Genomic DNA, 19,681 nt, shown 5'->3' with positions numbered 1-19,681 from the left:
AAAATTTTTTTTAAAGAATTAAAATGAATTAGGAAATCAAATAGTTAAGCAAATTGAAATAAAAATTCTTATATGTGTGAAAAGATAAGATTTCAAACAATTAAAAAGCTTTACCTGATTTTCAACAGAATCTGTGGCATCATCCATATCCATCAAGCTGAAACGGACTGCATCACTGATGGAAGTGAAAGATCTAGTTGGCACTTCAGAAACTTGGTTCCCACCTTCAGCTTTACCTTGGGAACATATTTTACCAGGAATTCTGAGACTTGAAAGTATATTCCCAACTGTTATTGGTTGAAGTTGCTTTTGTTGATCATGACTAACAGCTATATTTTTCGAAACTGTACAAACTGCTTCTTTTTTCTCAACAGGCACATTAGTTGAGGTAATTGGAGCTTTATTCATAAGAGGAAGATTTTCCTTTTCAGATACAATTGCTGCTGCAACATTTACACGTGTTGCATTACTATCTTCAGAGGGAGGAGACTCAGAAGCTGCTACCATTACTACATCAGTATTATCTACATTTTCATTAACAGGACTTGGGCAAGGTGCAGTTGGTGTAGTACCAGGACCCATGTCAGTATCAGTATCAACAACTTTATCTGAAGGTGAATTTTGAATGCTTTTAGATTCAGAAATAGAATCTTGTGGCATATCTTCTTTTAGAATTTCTTGATCTTTCATTTCTAGATTTAATGCTGAAGGTTCTACAATTTTCTTTTGTTTTGGGGAACTAGGAGCACTAGCAGGAGAATTTGGAATACTTGATATAGCTAAATTCGAATTATTAGATTGTGGAGAATGTACAACAGATCCTTCATTTTCAGCTAAGTTTTTGTTATCTTCTTGTTTTGCTTCCCTCAAAGAAGCATTATCATCAGAGAGTGGTTTTTCTTCTGTACCACTGAACTTCAGATCACTATCACTTGGAGTATCATCAGTATTGGTGCTTTTAAGTAAAGATATTTCAGGTGGTATAGCACATATTTCAGATTTATTTATTGCTGGTTGTATATCTGAAGATAAATTAACAGCTGCTGTTTGCTCACTAGTAACTACATTACTAGGTACAATTGGTTCAATTTTGTTTACAGCAGGAGGTTTCAAGCGTGGTTTCTTGGCTTGAGGTTGAGTAAGCTTTTTAGCTGCTTGCTTTATGATTTTGGGCACTGTTTTTGTTACAGTAGTACTGGCTTTCTGTCGAATAGATGGCAATGAAAATCTTGCAGCTGACAAGCATGGCATAACATTACACTGTTGTTGACTAGACGGAATAATGCGTGCACTGTTTCCGTTTTTCACCAATATAACACCTGACAATGGTTGATTAGCAGATGCAGTAGCAAAAGCATGATTTTCACACTCAGTTGAAGGCAAGGTTGAAGAACTTCTGATATTGCCACATGTATTTATAGGTATCATCAATTTTCCAGCAACAAGCTTATTTTTAGATGCATTATGAGCAACAGGGATAGCAAAAGTGGTCATCTGAGGAGATGCAACAGAAGTTGGATAATTTAATCCACTGCTGAAAACAGTTCCCATCATATTATGTGCATCGGAACAAGAAGGACTTGCTAAACTAATAGGTATTAATGTACCACTGCTTACAGAAGTATTACTGTTCTTCATAGTATAAGGTAAATTTTTCCTTTCTATAATTACATGCTTAATATTTGATGAGAGATTCTGAGGCTGATTGAAAGACTTCACTGAATTTTGTACCACTGAAACCTTACCTGGTAGAACAGGTATAGGAGATTTACTAGCTTCTGAATCGGAGCCCACAATGCAGTTAGAAGACTGTGCAACAGATAACAAATGCGAAGTCATTTTCGAGCAGACGTATTTTAAAACAGCTTGGTTGTTAGCTGATGAGATGAAATCTGAATTAGCATTGCTGACTACAACATCTGGCTGCTGTCTTGCCAACAACAACTGCATTTTCATTATATCTTCAGGGGAATAATTATCAAAATTTTGTTGCACTAAATGTTTAATTTGTGGATTTGCTGGGCACTGATGAACTAATGGTGTTTCATTTTCACGACTTCTGCTTTGATTTGAAAGGTTAAGAGCAACTGATCTCTGACGAATTTGAACAGCTTCCATTTTCTTCACACTTGCAAACTGAACAATACGTGAGTAATCACCCACTGAATTAATATTACTACCATTCAAAGTATCCTGAGGAGTAAGATTTTTTAGTCCAGCTTGACAACTTTCAATAACAATTTTCTTTTTACGTTTACTTGACTTTGACTTTTCATGTTTATGCTTGTCATGGCATTTTCCTTTTTCTTTCTTTTTATTGAAGCTTACTTTTCTTTTCTTTCTTGACGGCTCATTGGACAAATCAGATGAGCCAATGCTGGGACTTACACCAACAGGAAAACTAGAGGCATGAGGATGCTTTGAGGTAGCTGCAGGTATTTTTGAATAACTATTTGAATGTTCTTTGACTAAACGCATCAATTCACCAGAGCTGAAATCACTACAGTAATCACCAGATATGAAACCTGAGTTCCCATCTTTTTTCTTTTTTAACTTATGCTTTTTCTTTTTATTTTTTACATAATCTTTATTGGCTTTTCCATGAGTAAAATAATGTTTTTTGGCATGCCCTTTAGCTCTTTTACCTTTTCTCTTTTTCCTTTTCTTTCGCTTAATTAATTCACGCTCTGCTCTAGAACTATGGCGTAATTTTCTTAAAGCCACTTTTTCTGGGTTTTTATCATGATTTCTGTGTTTTTTATGCTTTTTCTTATGGCCTATATGAGAAGAAGAGTGCTCTGTGTAAAAAAGTTTTTCCAGTGGAATCTGAGGGTAATGTATATCAGACAGATTTACATAGGTAGCCATATCTGTCACTTTATCTGTATTCATAAAACGTTTGAACACATGGCTTTTATCAGCATAACGATCTTCAACTATACTATCATTACTCTGATGTGATTGAAATTCTTGAAATGCAGTTAGCTCAGAAGTGGAATCTGCTTCACTATCTATGCTTCCATTTAACTGCATGTTCAGCATCATACATCTTAAATTGGTAACCGTTTCTAAATAATCTTCACACAAATGTTTAATTTGACTCCACTTATTACAACTCTTTAATTGTTTATTCCTCAAACTCTCCAGAACGATGACAAAATCTGACAAAAGTTTACAGGAAATACCTGGTATTTTTGAATCTAATATAATATGAGAAAATGAATGTACGGGGACAGATGCATTATTTTTTACATGTGAATCAGGATTCATTTCTGATAAACATATATTTTCACACATACTTTTGCTAGTGTTTGTTTGGATTTTATTGGAAGGAAACAATTGTATTTCTGATACATTTTCATGTTCTTTACTTTGCGACTGTTCTTTGGTACTAATGGAAATATTCTCATTTGAAGATAATGTGTTATGTTTTACATTCAAAAGTGAATCTGTTTCTCTATTTTTACCTACAATTTCTTCAGTGCAAAACTCATCTGCTATCTCAGAATGACCATGAACATTTTCATTATTTAATGGGGCAGTTTTCTCAAAACCATTTATGCATTGGTGGTTGCAATCTAATGACTGACAGATGTCTAATTTTTCTTCAAAATTTTCATTACAATTTTGAATGTCATTTTTCATTTTCACATTTACAGCAATATCTGCTTCACAAACTGTATCTTTAGAATCAGGAGAACTGTCCCTAATAAGTTCTGATGCAAAACCATTTTCTTCATTTTTATTATTAGCACTTACAGTCAAATTTCCATCTAAGCAATCTTTATCAATGGTGGCATCACTTTCTAAAGTTTTACTTAAATCTTCAGTTTTACTGCAAAGACTGACTTCTATTTTATCATTAACATTTTTGGTTTCAGAATCAAAATTTGGTATTGATAAATCTTTTTCTTTTTTTCCCGTAATGTCATGGTTGCAATTTACACTAGGGACAAATGTATCACAATTTTCTTTTTTGCTATTTGCACATTCTGCTTTAATTAATGTTGATGGTTCCAGGACTGTCTCAGCTATTCCATTAGTTTTTAAATCAGTTACTTTAGAATCTGATTCATTTTCCTCACTAGTTATTTTATCTGTTTCAAGATAAGCTGATGTTTCACTATCTTCTGAACGATTAGAATTGCAGTTTTGGGTACAATGTTCATTAATTTCAATACTATTAATGTTTGAACAAGTATTACTAGGCAAAATATTTCCTTTAACTTCATTTTCTTTCAAGTCTTCTATAGACATATCATCTTTTCTGACAGTTATTTCATTTAACACTGAAGATTCTTCCATTCTTCCTTTCATTTCCTCCATAATAGCACTGCTGTTTTCTTGAATATTGTTGTTTACTGATGCAGACAAAACAGATTGTTCTTTTTCACAGCTGTCAAGTAGTTCATCCCCAACTTGAATGGCCTGATCACACATGATGACAGATTTTCGTTTTGTGATGACAGGATGAATGTAGTTATGGGAGCATGGATTACTGTTGCATGTTTTGTGTTTGCAGAGAATGTTCTTTGAAGCATTAGCTTTTAAGGCTTTTTCTTTGGCTATCTGAAGGGACAATCTCTTAATCCATTCTAATCGTTCTTTGGTTGGATCTAAGGAAAATGCACTCAGCATGCATTCCAAAGAAACTTCTTTATTAATTGAATTAAACATGGATGATAACTTAAAATACATAGCTGCCATGTGGTTTTCAATTTCTATAACATATTCTTTATTGTCTGCTTGCCTAGCTGCTTCTAAATAATTTAAATCTGATGTCAGTCCTCTAAGATACATTTCCAAATATAAAGGCAAAAGAGACACACCAAACTATAAAAAGAAAAGAATAGAATAATATAATAAAACTATCAAGGCATACTGTTCTCTCAATATTTTAAAGTGCTAGTTCAATACATCTACTTTTTAAATTTTCTACAATGAATAAACTGGAGTACTTTAGTATATATGGAACCACTCCCTAACTACAGCAAATTTTAAATATTTTAAGATGAAAATATACAAAATATTTTACTATATTTATAAATTCTATGACATAAGTGCAATAAATCAAATCTTTACTGCAGTTATGTTAATATCATAACATGCAAAATGGAATGAAGTAACCCACATAATAGCAATAGTATTATAACAAACATTATCTGTGTGATCTCCTTCCTTTTAAATTAAAATAATTTTGAGATTCAGATTTGGTCAATATAGGTATAGATTATAAGACATATATATATATATATATAAAGTGATAACAATATTGAGAAAGAAATCATGTTTAAGTTTTCAAATATTCATTTATCACTGAAAAATATAAATAATACAATACACAGCATTAAAAACTATATGCAAGAACTAGCTAACAATCCTGAAGAATATGAAAGAAATAATAACACTAATTTAAATAAAAAACTACTTTTAAATTTTACAAAATGATAAAAAGAGCAGATAATAATATTAAATATATGGAATCTAGATTTAAATGGAAAAAGTCAAAAAAAGAAAGATATGAAAGATATCAATAATTAAATTATGCTAATAAAGATCAAGATTTTTAATAATAATGTAAAGCAAACAGTTAATGATGCTTAGTTTTTTTTTTTTTTTTTTTTTTTTTTTTTTAATATTTTGACATTCATTAAACAAATACATTCATATCTAAATATAGTTAGAAAAATTATTTTATGTATACATGAATGATTTCTAAATTATGTATGAAATTATGAAGTCATAACTCTGTATCCACAGATTCAATATCTGGTTTAAAGCGGTAGTGTGGGGGGGATTCACTTAAGTTGTTAAGTTTTCAAATGGAAGAAAAATGACAACAGTTCATAACATAACAAAAATGAAGCAGTTCATACACTCCCAAACAGCTGCATAATCATTTGGAGCTAAGATAATTAAATATCGAACATGAAAATGATAATTATAGAACCTTTACAAGTATTTTCAAGTTACAGGAAATTCCTTCAAACTATGAACTACAGACTAATTTGACATGCAAAGAACACCAATGTTAGCAAGAAATCTCAACCATTAATGATCAGAAAATATTTTATTCAATTTTTGTACCCCCCTTATCTATGCTTCCATTTAACCTTTCTTCTACTCTTGTTTTCAGCATTTTTTATATCCTCATTAGTATTCCATTAATGCAGCTCCCTTTCTTTTTCCAAGCTCTTTTTACCATAACAAGGACATCAAAACAAAAGACTACTGATACTAACTACTATCAAACTATTAGTGTTAGGAAAATGAATAATTAATATTTCTTCAATTGTCTGAAACGTATGTTATACCATACAGCATAAGAACTTCATTTCGCATTTTTCACTCTTCTTAAGTTTCTGTAAATTAAATTAAAATGCCAAACTAGTTTACTTTCTAAGATATAAGAGAAAGTTTACACCCAGCAAATATATTCTACATTACTTTGGTAGTACAGTGTGTAATATATTGTTACACGGAGAACACTTTTTATCACATTATTTACTATTTGCAATATCTTGTGGACATAAGTTATGGTTATAGTGTAGAATTGGGTGCCCCTTCGATTAGCGACAATTTTTCTTAAATTTTGGCCATGAAATCTCACTCCTGGTTAACATGATAGTTTTAACTTTGATTTAGCTTCCTGATTTTATTTAAATGAAAATAGATTGATGTGTACATGGACAAATTTAAGGCAGTGCACAATGCCTAGTTTATGCAATTCTAGGATTTTTTTTTTAAGTGAAAACAGATCGATGTGTACATGGACACACAGTTTGTGCAATTCTTTGACTTCTTATTTTGGTTTTGTGTAGTGGCCATCTTGAAATTGTGCCTTCCTGGCGCTGATCTTGGCATCAAAAAAGAATTGCCAAGAAATAAGGGGAACCCAATTGTAAACTTTTACCAAGTTATTAATTAAATGTAATAATAATTATGTAAGTTACAAAAGTATCCTGCTTTATGCATTATTCATTATTACCTGCAGTTTACGAACATGTTACCTATGGATAGATACTAAGATACTCCAATAAATATATGTTATGTAGGATGAAAATATTAAAAAAAAGCACAGAATTTTTATAAATTTTAAATACCGACAAATGTCACTTTTTAATTTACAGTCTATGAATAGATACAATATGATGTAATATGCAATCTATCACTTTTAGTAATTTAATTATTACATGGTGCCACTAAAATGCCATTTTTTAATTCGAACATGTGATAAAATGTCACTAAAAGAAAATGATTAAAACAACAACCAATTACAGTCCAACCATCTAAAAAATAACCAACTAACTAAAAAGAGGTAAATCATATACCAGGCGATTACCACGATTTACTTACTGTAGAAAAGGTTCCTATCAATTATTTTTAAAGAAATGGATACTATTTACATTACAAAATGGGAAAATCACAAAAATTCATTGTACATTCAAATTTATAACCAATCTAATAAAATATCAGGAATCAAATTCATTAAAAGCTGTGGCTTTAGCTACCTATTAGTTGGTAGTTCTTGGAGAAAAATAACATATGCTATGAAAGAAAGAGACATAAATCAATCGCATTTCCATATATTATGATTTTTTAATACATTATATTTATCAATAAGTTGGTTAATAGATGATCTTCCCTTCAGATCAAAATTTGAATTATATAATCATAAAAAGAAATATGATTAATCATAAAAGGAAAAAAATTATGATAAAAATCAACTAATGAAAATCTATTTTACTCAATGATCTAGTCCAATTAATCTTTGAAAAACAAATGCAAAGTTACGAAACCAAACAATTTTCTTTTGTAAAAGAGGTAAACAAGGTATAAACATTTTAAATCAGCCATAAAAAGAAATAACCTTACTTTTTCCCATAAAATGTCAACAAATAAATAAAACTGTGCGCTACAGGAAGCATGGCCAACCAATAATTTCTGTGCAGCTTCTTGAATTTCAGATGCTGATTTCTGTTTCTTAGCTTGCAGTTCACACCACAATCTCATTAATTCCTAAAAATCAAACAAGAAGTATATTTAAATGTAAAGCAAACTTCTAATTTTAGTTGGCTAATTTTAGTTTAATCTTCATTTTAATTTGAATATTTCCTCTTTCTGTTCCAAAAATAGTAACTGCTTATAATAAAACTCTTTGACCAACATCATTTCCAGATTAATTCATGTCATATAACTTTTACATAATGTATTTTTAAACATCATGTTTTGTGAGCTGAAACTCAGAAAACATGTTAGCCAGTTAAAATGTTGTGTAAATTCAAACTTATCGTGTCATTTCGTATTCATTCGTGTCTTGAACGTATTCATTCGTGTCATCGTATTCATTCGTGTCTTGAACAAAATGCACTTTGCTTCTGCTCCTCCACTTATTTATAGTACTTGCTGCTTCTCTTCTTAACACAGATATATATATATATATATATAAATGCAAATGTTTTGGAATAGACATGATTAATGTGTCAAATAATTTGTGGCTGGAAATGCTAATTAATTTATTTTTTAAATGAACTCTGCAATGCAAGTTTGTTCTTCATTATGCATCTTCTATATCTACTACAGCATTTGTATAAGGTATAAGGTACATAAGGTGTGTATGTATAAGGTACAGAACTACAATAATTTAATCAACATTTTCTCATGCTATAAATATACGGCATTATTCATCAGTTTAACATAATAAAATGTGAGATAACTAAATGCTCATTAGCCTACATTAAGAAAACTAATAAAAAATTATTCCTATTTTGATGTTAAAAAATTAAATTATTTACATGAGTTTTTCAACAGTTAATTGACATAACATGATTCAAGTACAGTTATGGGCCAAAATATACAGTACTGAAACTCACACATGTCGAACATGTGTGTGTGTGTGTTTGTCAATGGGACATAGCTCCAGCTGCACATGTTTATAGTAGTGAAAAGGAAGTTATGTTGTGTGTTGGAAATGGGTCTTTCAACAAAGGAAAAGGATTCATAGTTGAGCATTATTGCTGCTCATATGGAAACAATCGTGAAGGTGGACAGAGTTTGAAAAAGGTGGCAGAACAATTCCTACAGGAGTTTAATAAGACAGCACCAAGTAACACAGTTATGCTGTCTATTGTTATGAAATTGTGCCGTTCTGTACACTGCCAATGGAAGGAGAGGTCTAGTCAACCAGTAACTGTTTCGACAAATGAGACCCATGCACATGTTCCATAGCAGATGCTGCATTCACCCTGACAAAGTCTATGATGAATGGCCTTGAAACTGAACATCAGCAGTACGTCCATTCGCCAATTTCTTAAGAACATAGATGAATTTCTGTACCAGATACAGATTGGACAATGCTTGACAGAGCAAGATATGCAAGCCAGGATGGTGTAATATAGAACATTTTTGGCCATGGTGTACCAAGATCCAGATTTCTTGAAGAATGTGTGGTTCTCTAATAAAGTCACATTCACTTGAACGGCTACATGAATCGCCAAACAACTCACTTCCTTGGTTTTGAGTGGCCAGATGTTATCATCCAGAAACCGCTACACAGTGCACGTGTGATGATATGGTGAGCCATCTCAGCACACGGTTTATTAAACCCCTATTTTCACTGGAGATGATGAAAGCAATAATCTTACCATCACCCAAGAATGCTGCAGGGGTTTACTAAATCAAGCCATTTCTTCAGGATTTGAAAAGGTTCTGTCGTGCAAGGAACATTCAGATGAATAGACAGTAATATCAACAGGATGGAGTGACCAGCCATACCACTCAAAAATCTCTAGCCATGCTGCAAGAAAACGTTCCAGAATGAATCATTTCACATGGTACTGACTTCCCATACCCCTGACTTTACACCACCTGATCCCACTCAAAAATCTCTAGCCATGCTGCAAGAAAACTTTCCAGAATGAATCATTTCACATGGTACTGACTTCCCATACCCCTGACCTTACACCACCTGATGCTACTTGTAGGGAATGTCAAAAGAGAGTGTGTTCAACTGTGAAGATTCACCAAAAACTATGCCTGCATTATGTGAGAAAATCAACTCATTTTACTGGCGTCTGCAGCTACCTTTGTTTTAGGATATGTCTGAGGATCTGCATGAACAATATAAACCACTCTTTACAGCAAGGCAGCGCACACTTTGAACACTTACATTATGCAAACCGTAGTAAATCAACACGCTAATAGTGTGTGTATGTATATAATGTGTATGTTAATTTCTTTCAGGAGAAATAAACTCACAAATGAAAATAATGCAATTTTGTTAATCTTTTCATTTCAATACTGTATATTTTGGCACATACTGTACTTCACGAGCTCAAAAGAAAAGAAAAAAATTACGCATGCCAATTTTTTGAGTAAAAAAACACAAAAACACGACTTGGTTAACAAAATTATATAAAATTCTCTTTTCATAAATCTGAACTTACATAGTTTTCAGAAATGGCAATTTTGAGCTCTTGCCTATAGTTTTCAGAAATGGCAATTTTGAGCTCTTGCCTATTATACAAACAAATGTATACACATCGCTCAAGATGCTACTAATTATACAGCTATATGCAAATTACAGAGGAATACAAATGTAGAATTATGCTGCTTAATTATTACATCATTAGCAGTTACTTTAGGGTCTGAAAACTAATTTAATAAAATGCAACTCCAACCCCCCCCCCAAAAAAATTGACCTAACAATTTGAAATGTGGAAGGTACGGGAGCATCTACATTGCAGAAATTTAAATGATTACACAGCACAAAACAAACTTTGAAATAAATTTGGACAAAAATTATAAATTTATAATGTTTAACTTATTAACTTTCAGCAATATTTTTATATAAAAAATCAATATCCCTTAAAATGCCATGTTAATAAATAGAGAATAATACAGCTTATAACCGGAACCTGCTCTTACTGAACTTGTAGCACTGATATTTTACAGGCAAGCTTATAAATTTTGGAGACAGCATCAAATCATGTTACAAAATAAAAATTTTACTAAAAATTAAGAAAATTAAATGCATCCATTAAGAAGTATATTCATATTGATATGAAAAGATTTATTACTTGTAAAATAAATCTCATATACTGCCTTTAAATTTAGCTTATGTAAAGATTCAAAATTGAAGAATAAAAATACTTATTCCAATAACTTACACTTGTGCAGCAGTAATCAGACTGAAAGAGGAGATCACGGACAAGAAATAAATTAATTAAGGTTTCAGTTAAAGGTTCAGAATCTTCCATTTGAGAACTCTGTGCTCGGTAAATTAAACGAACACCATCATGACAACTGCAAGATGATGACTAAAAAAATAAAATAAAGTATTAGTGAGGTATTCACAAAAACAGCAAAACAGTGAAAAGTACACCAAGGAATGTCAAAATAATGATCATCTATGTTGCATTACAAATGCGAGTTTAATACAGTAGTTCAATTTATATGATCAGAACCTAAACAAAAATACTGTTTTATTAATAATTTACTTCTTGTTTATGTGTACCAAATTCCTTATAATTCAACATGCATCAAATTTACAAAATTCTATAAGAAATGCAAGCAAAAAAATTTACTAACTTGTCCATATTCTCATCCAATCTTGGCTGTTCAATACTGATTAAAAGCTCTTAACTGCAACTTACCACGCCCTTATCAGGGCTGGTTCTAAAAGTTTAAAAAAGTTAATAATAATAGTATATAATTTAATTAATAACTTCTGGCAATGGTGACTATTGTTATCATCAGAAGATCACGTTTCCTAATGCTGTTGTTCCAAAACATGTAGTTCTGCTTTAGTTAGTAATTCCAATTTAAACTCCCTATTTTTCGTCCTGATATTTCTTTTCCTGTTTTTGTTATAGAAACAATTTTTTTTAGGTTATGGGCAAAAGCAAGTTACCACACTGTGTCAAGTGCTTTGAATTGATAAGATTCATGCAGCCTAATCTTGTAAGTGTTTCGTTTTTGTCGTAGCATTTGAAATTAGTTTAAATATCAGTATCAAAGATCCAAGTAAAGCCTTTAGCACGTGAAAACAAATGGCTTATATGGAAATATGGGATAACATTTTTATGCACTATCCCTTTAATTGCTCGGAACAGCGTTCTGTCTATAGACAACAAGTTACTCATTTACAAATCCGTATTGCTTCCATGCTCTGTTATGCCTGGACAGTATGGGCATATTCTTGCAAATCGGACAGATAGAGGCTCCAAATAGCCCAAAATTGTATATTACATCAAATTTCAAACTCACAGCGGTACATTCATAATAACCATATCCATTTTGAGCTCAAAATGGACCAGCTTAATACTATTTATTGTAAATTAGCAAGGAAATTTTTCGAAAGCCAAAAAAATATTCAAAACTCTGCCATTAAAATATGTACGATTTTATTATCATCAATAGATGTTTTAAGTGTCTTGGGTACAACCATCGTGCTGATGAATGTCGTGAGCGAACAGCCTGTTTTAACTGTTCTGGAGAACATAAGGCAAGGGATTGTTCGAATAGGAATGCTGTAGCTTGTATAAATTGCATCCACTTCAATCATAAAACAAATAACAGCTATAAAAAAGTGAATGTTAATCACAAACCTTTTTCAGAATGCTGTCCTAGTCATGAATTTATGAGAAAGAACATTCAATCTCGAATTGATTATGGCTAGACGCGTTCTAAAGTGTGTGCAGTTAAATCTTCATAAATCCAAATCTGCGACACAACAGCTAATTTTAAATATGGAAGCTGATGATATTGACTGTGCTTTGATTCAGGAACCTCATTATTACAAGAATTTTCTTCCAGGATATCCTGGCACTTATAGACTTTATTGTGATCCTAATTCTGATAATGTAAAGGCGGCAATCATTATTCGATCACGTGATCTATCAACATTTCTTGATTATAAAAATACGGATTATAATATGGTTACCTTGGATATTACTGTTGGCTCAACTGTGCTCACTCTTTTTTCATACTATTTTGAACCCTCAAGAAACATTGACTTAGATCTTCATAAAATTAGTCAAGTCTTTATGTCCAAAAATCTTAATCGACTGGTTTGGTGTATGGACTCTAATGGCAAATCTGAATTATGGTTTAGTCCCTATTCTGACTCTCGTGGAGATAAACTGAGTGAATTTATTTCTGCCAACAACCTATTTGTTATTAATGAAGATTATGGACCTACGTTTCAGGCAACTCAGGGTTCTAGTTATATTGATGTTACTGTTATTGGTTCAGATCTTCTCCAGGATATTTCGAGTTGGCGACTGTCTGAAAAAGAATCCCTTTCTGATCATATGATGATTGAATTTGAATTTTGTCTTTCTACGTTCTTACGAGACACCTCAAATGTTCCTTTTAAAATCTTCAATACAGGGAAAGCAAATTGGGATCGTTTTCGAAAATTTTGTTCTTCTCGCATCACCCATTTCATTGATATTCTTAACGACAGTACTGACGGTTCTCGACTAAATACTCTTGTTGAGAATTTTAGTTCTGTTCTTCTCCAGGCATCTCAAATTTACATACCTGTTAGGAATCATGGTAAGCACAATGTTCCTTGGTGGTCTGCCGAAATTTTTTGTATGAGAAAAAGGCTTAATGCCTCTAGGCGTAGATTTCAGCGTTGTAAAAATCCGCCTCTTAGAGAACTTTATAAAAGTAAATATCTTGAATATAGAAAAGTTTACAATCTAAAGCTTGCCGATGCTAAATCTCAGTCTTGGAAAACATTTCTTTCGACCATTGATGTTCGCAATGTATGGAAAAAGATTTACACGTATGGAGTTAAAAGAGATTTCATGAAAAAAATTGAAATAACTGGTATTTGTCTTTCCACTGGAGAGACAACCAACTCTTTAGAAGAGACAATTACTGCTGTGCTTCAGAAATCTTTCCCCTCGGATCTAGAGGAAAATGATGATGATTTGCATAGGGAATACCGTCAAGCTGCGCATACTGCTTATTCTTCTTTTGTAGATCCTATGTTTTCTTGTGATGAAGTTAATACAGTTATTTCTATGCTGGAACCAAATAAATCACCTGGTCCTGACTCTATTTCGAATGAGATTATTAAACAGTTTCATTTAATGTTTCCTCAATTTCTCCATAAACTTTTTAACGTTTGCTTAAATGTTGGCATTTTCCCACGTGTTTGGAAACATGCTCAAGTAATTCTTATTCCTAAAGGAAATGAGTCTAGGATTCCTTGCCTAGATAACCTTAGGTGTATAAGCTTACTTCCTGTTTTGGGTAAGTGCTTGGAAAAACTTTTTATTAACAGAATTTGCTGGTATCTCCGCCATAGAGACCTTCTTTCTGGTAATCAGTATAGTTTTACACCTCAAAAAAGTTCTGAAGATGCTCTTTTACGCTTGAATGAAATTGTTCAGAGAGGAAAAAAGAAAAACTTGCACACTATTTTGGTCTTTTTGGATATTAAGGGCGCCTTCGACTATGCGTGGTGGCCTTGTATTCTCAATCTTCTCAAAAAAGTGGAACTTCCAATGAATATTTTTTCACTTGCTGCTGATTTTTTAAATGATCGGGCGGCCAAATTGCAATTGGGCTCGGCTTCTGCAATTCGTCACCTTGAAAGGGGTTGCCCTCAAGGTTCTGTTTCAGGACCTACATTTTGGAATATTATTATTAATGATCTCCTATTAAAACTGGAAAATCTTGCTTGTTGTGATACTATAGCCTTTGCGGATGATGTTTTGTTTTGCTTCTAGAGTAGGGACCTTTCTGCTACTTTTTTACAGGCACAAGAGACTTTAAATTTCGCCTCCAACTGGTCAAAAGGTTTTAAATTAGATTTTAATCCTGATAAAACCAGGATTATGATTATTGAAAAGCGAAACATCTGTTATGATGCATTTCAGTTATCTCTCGATGGCACCCCTTTGACTGTGGTAAAGCAAATGAAATATCTTGGGGTTTTTCTTGACTGTAAATTTTCTTGGAAACAACACTTAACTTATGTATCAGAGAAATGTGATAAATTACAGCGTGGATTAAGTCGTATTGCACGCAACACATACGGTATTAATTACAACGTTCATTCGCTCATCTATAAACAAGGAATTGCCCCCTTCATTATGTATGGCTCTAGAGTCTGGGGTATATCGCTCAAGAAGAAGATAAATTATAGATATTTACGACGTGTTCAAAGGCGGATACTTCTGCGGGTTATATGTGGATATCGTACCGTAAGCTATGAGTCTGTTTATGCAATTTCTGGCTTTCCTCCAATTGACATTGCCATTCTTCATTCTATTGCTTATAAGGAAAATATTTCTGCTTCTACTGTCTCTCAGTATGATTGTATATTACCTCTATCTGATCTCCCTCATCCTTCAGAAAGAAATGCTGTTAATTTTATTCAGTTTAGCAATAAAGTCGTAGATGATTCGCCTGTAACTTGCTATACTGATGGCAGCAAAATTGATGGCAAGGTTGGTCTCGCATTTGTTATCTTCAAAAATGGTCTTGAATTTGAGCACTTTCAATTTAGAATCAGAGATGAATGTACCGTTTTCATAGCTGAACTTTTGTGCTTAAACTTCGCCATCAAATGGGTCTCTAAACAAAACAGTGCTGTTTCAGACTATCTCATTTGTACTGATTCCCTTTCATCCTTGGAGATCTTAAAATGTATTTCTTCTTCTAATAATATCATTATTGAGATTCAAAAAGAACTGAAAAATCTAAAGGATAAAAATATTTCGGTTTCATTTTCATTTGCTCGTGGTCATACAGGTGTTGTTGGGAACGAACGAGCCGATTTCCTTGCTAAGACTGCGACTAAGCAGGAAATTGACACTTTTGTCAATATCCCCAATTCCTTCTATAAGAAGTTCATGTATAAAAGCATTGTGGAGTCGTGGAATCACGAATTCATTAATTCAAATAAAGGGAGTTTAACTAGAAGATTTTTCCCTTCTATTAAAATGAGATTGTCGTGTCATCATTTCTTCACAAATTATAAATTAACCCAGTTTCTTACTGGACATGGGAATTTTAAAAGTTATTTGAACAGATTTAAGTTGAGTCCTGAGTCTGTCTGTGACTGTGTCCACGGCGGCGAGGAGAATGTAGAACATGTGCTTCTTCTATGTCCTAAATATGAGAACGAAAGAAAAGTCTTGAAACTGGGACTGAAAAATTTTAATATTAACTGGCCTCCAGAGTTTTACCAATTTATTTCCGAGAGAAGTGCTTTTAACATTTTTTGTCAATTCATTGTAAAACTGTGTAATCATCCTTAATTTTATTTCAATTTTCTCTTCTGTTTAGTTTGTATTGTGTTTCTTACTTACTTCTGTAAGCCCCATGTGATACTATGTGGTACATGGGGAACTTGTTGTGTTTCTTTTAATAATAATAATAAAAAAAAAAAAAATAAAAATAAAATATGTAATTATGACATTAATGATCCTGCCAACAGCGAACGCCCTATGGCCATACTTAATGTAAATACTGATTGGTATTTTCTTAATGTTACCTGCATTATTATCCAGCATTTGTATTATATATTGAAACTATGCATATTGTTTTATACATATATCTCCTCTCACATATGCACATATTTTGTATTTTGTTTGACAGGACCAGTGCCAATTTAATATTTCAAATTGCTCAAACTTATCCATTGTTTACCTGCATTTTTATTCTTTTCCCCTTTTAAAATTTTCACCGAAGCAGTTACACCTACTTCTTGTTTATTCTTCCAGTTGCTGTATGTCTCCCTTTCAAGATATTTCTCACCGGCTCGAAAAGCTTCTAACAGATGCTTCCCCCATTAGTCAACTCTGTTTTAACTTTTAAATTCTTATCTTATATTAACTTGTTATTAATAAGTAATGTTAATGTCTTGCTTAACTTTATTACCTTTTTATTATAATATAACGACATACCATAAAGTTGTGACAAAATTTATTATGTAATTTGTTACTTAAATCTCTTTATATAGTTCGATTTTTTTAAATATTATTTAGAAATTTTCTTTGTGTTAATGCTCACATAATTAGGAATTTTTTAATTTTGTTCGATAGGGGTAAGGCCTTTGGCCGAGGTACCCAGGTGTATACACCATTCCCCCGTGAAACAGAGAACATTTTTATTTTAAGCTAACATCCTGGTGCTTTAAAAATTTTGGAAGCAACTTAAGTAAAACCAGAAAAATCTTCCAGTACAAATTTCAATTGCTCAACAAGAGAAATATAATGAAGATGTTAAAAAGTTTCACAATGTTCAATAAGTTCTATGATGGTTTTAACAAATTCTATGGCAGAAGAAACTCTGAAAACATTATGAGATTTAAGCTGCTACAGTGGTTGGAACTACATAAGTTATTTGAAGCATCATTGGAAAATAAACTTATAATACATGCATACAGTTTTTTCAGGCAGCTTACCTTTCCAAAGTAAAAAAAAAATTATGGAATGAGTTGCATTCAGTAATTAAAAAGGAAAATGAAAATAAATTACCCAACATGGTACTCAATTGCAAGATTTTAGATGTTTTACCCATACAATGCCGTTCGTTTAAATCAAGTTGGTTACTCTTAGGTGAAGACAAGCAAACAACATAGCTTTCATGAAAGACAATTTAAGAGTTATGAAAAGTCAATACAATTGAACACATGGCATTTAATAATGTCAAAATCCGAAAAACAATTGCAATATAAAAAAGTAAACTCAGAAGGAAATCAGGAATAGATATCTGCAATCATTTTAAACACAGATACTGGGTAAAAGAACGCAAATGGTGGACTGCTGATAGAAGATCACCTAAGAATAGATCAACAAAAACCATTTAACCCTTTGCGGCATGGTGGGTCAATATATGTCCCACTTAATTAATATTTATTTTCTCAGTTAGCAATTTCCGTTAGAAATTTTCTAATCTTTTAAAAATAATCTATTTTAGTTATTATTTTTCTCAGTAGATGTTACTACTATACCAGGGCTTAAGTTTATAAGCAAAAAATATTCAAAATAGGATCACAAAAGTGATATCCATGTATCTCGCATTTCTCAATATTTTAAAAATTTTGGTATACAATTTATGATATGTATGATTCTTTTTAATATTCAAAGGTATTTTATTTTCAAAAATCTTAATTGGATTCAATATTTTATAACATTAATTTTGCAGTTGAAATAAGTGGGTTAAAATTTGTCCCACCACACACTTGAATTTCCGCTCAATAGATGGCAGCACTCACGATTATTTTTTCTTTTCTTTTTTGCATCTTTTTTTTTCAGTGATTGCGCTCGCTTTTACATCCGTTGTATGCTCTGATGTGCTAAAATGTCTAGAAAAAAATTAACAACTCAGGAAGCTTTGGATCTTTTTGCTGAATTACCATCCGATTGTGACTCAAATGCTTCAGATGTCAGTTCTGATTCAGATGAAATTGAAATCCAAGAAAGAATAACTGAGGTTGAAGTTATTGCTGAAGAAGAAAAGGAAGTAGTTATAATTTGTTTCGCTTTTTAAAGATAGACTCATCTATGCATGTGGCACTGTATATATGGATCGGAAGTATCTACCCAAAAATTTAAAAGACAAATTTATGTCAAGAGAATATATAGACTTTTCAGTTAGCGATGATTCAATTTATTGCATAAAATGGAAGGATAAAAGATCCGTTTCTATCCTGTCTTGCTTGGAAAAGGCAACTGAAATGAAAGAAATTAATAGAAAAGAACTAGATGGAAAGACAAAAAAGAACTGTGCCCAAACAGCATTATGTCATATATTAAGAATATGGGATATGTCGACTGATTGATCAACTGAAAGGACTATATGAAATAGACCGCAAAAGCAAGAAATGGTGGCACATGATTTTTTTTTTTATTTTACTTTTTAGATGCGAGTATAGTAAACGCATTTATTCTATTTAAGTTTGTTCGCGAACCTGATCATGATGTAAAAACAATGAGATTTTCTTCTCTCAGTTATAAAAGGTCTAATGGCAATTGCAGGCAAGAAACAGCTGAAAGAAAACTGAAATCCCCAGTTCAAATAAAAACTAAAAACTCTTTCGTACAACCAGAAAAGAGACTAAAAAATGTAAGTAAAACACCAAAGAGAACGAGCAGGAGAAGATGTGCATATTGCAGCATATCAAAAGAAGAACGACGAACATTTTGGGTGTGTGAAACATGTGAAGTGCCTCTATGCTTACAAAAGAATGAAAAACATGTTTTTCAAAGTTTCATGAAAAATGACTTTTTTTCAATTTTAATCATATATAAATGTTTTTGAATCAAGTGCCAATTTTAATATTTTATTTAGTATCATATGTACGAGTATCAAATTTTAATCTTAAAATAATATTCAAGAAAATATTTTCTTTTGTTCCTAAAATTTAAAAATATTAAATATATGTATGGAAAATGTGCATATGCAAAATTTTACAAGTCATGCATATATGCAATAAGTACAAAATGCATTTTAGTGTGTTTATTATGAATATTTTAGAATGCACGCTTTATTTTGTTTATTCATTCCACATAGGATTTTTTTCCCCTGCTATACACCAATATGCTGTAAGACATGTGCTAGTTGCATGGTGGGACAAACGGTATCCCACCTTCCACCGTAAAAAATAAAAGCGCAGAATTTTTTTCAAGCCTTAAAGGCACTTAAGTAAGTC

The 19,681-nt window shown here is 32.0% G+C and overlaps 1 protein-coding gene across 3 annotated transcripts in view; it reads right to left on the bottom strand.

The window, feature by feature from the left end:
* LOC118186114 (uncharacterized) overlaps nucleotides 1-19,681 on the bottom strand; it is a 149,494-nt gene that overhangs the window by 37,728 nt on the left and 92,085 nt on the right. For all 3 annotated transcript variants that reach the window (XM_035356142.2, XM_035356149.2, XM_085814354.1), the window contains 3 exons: nucleotides 11,169-11,318; nucleotides 7,876-8,019; nucleotides 115-4,833 (listed from right to left, as the gene is read on the bottom strand). In XM_035356142.2, coding sequence (XP_035212033.2) covers nucleotides 115-4,833; nucleotides 7,876-8,019; nucleotides 11,169-11,318 — 5,013 coding nt within the window. The remainder of the gene's footprint in view (nucleotides 1-114; nucleotides 4,834-7,875; nucleotides 8,020-11,168; nucleotides 11,319-19,681) is intronic.

This window comes from Stegodyphus dumicola, chromosome 1 (assembly GCF_044657685.1).
Source record: "Stegodyphus dumicola isolate Sdum_Otavi_A_Nest chromosome 1, ASM4465768v1".
Taxonomy (NCBI): Eukaryota; Metazoa; Arthropoda; class Arachnida; order Araneae; family Eresidae; genus Stegodyphus; species Stegodyphus dumicola.
The sequence above is the reverse complement of the archived record's forward strand: the minus strand, read 5'-3'. Positions and strand labels throughout refer to the sequence as shown.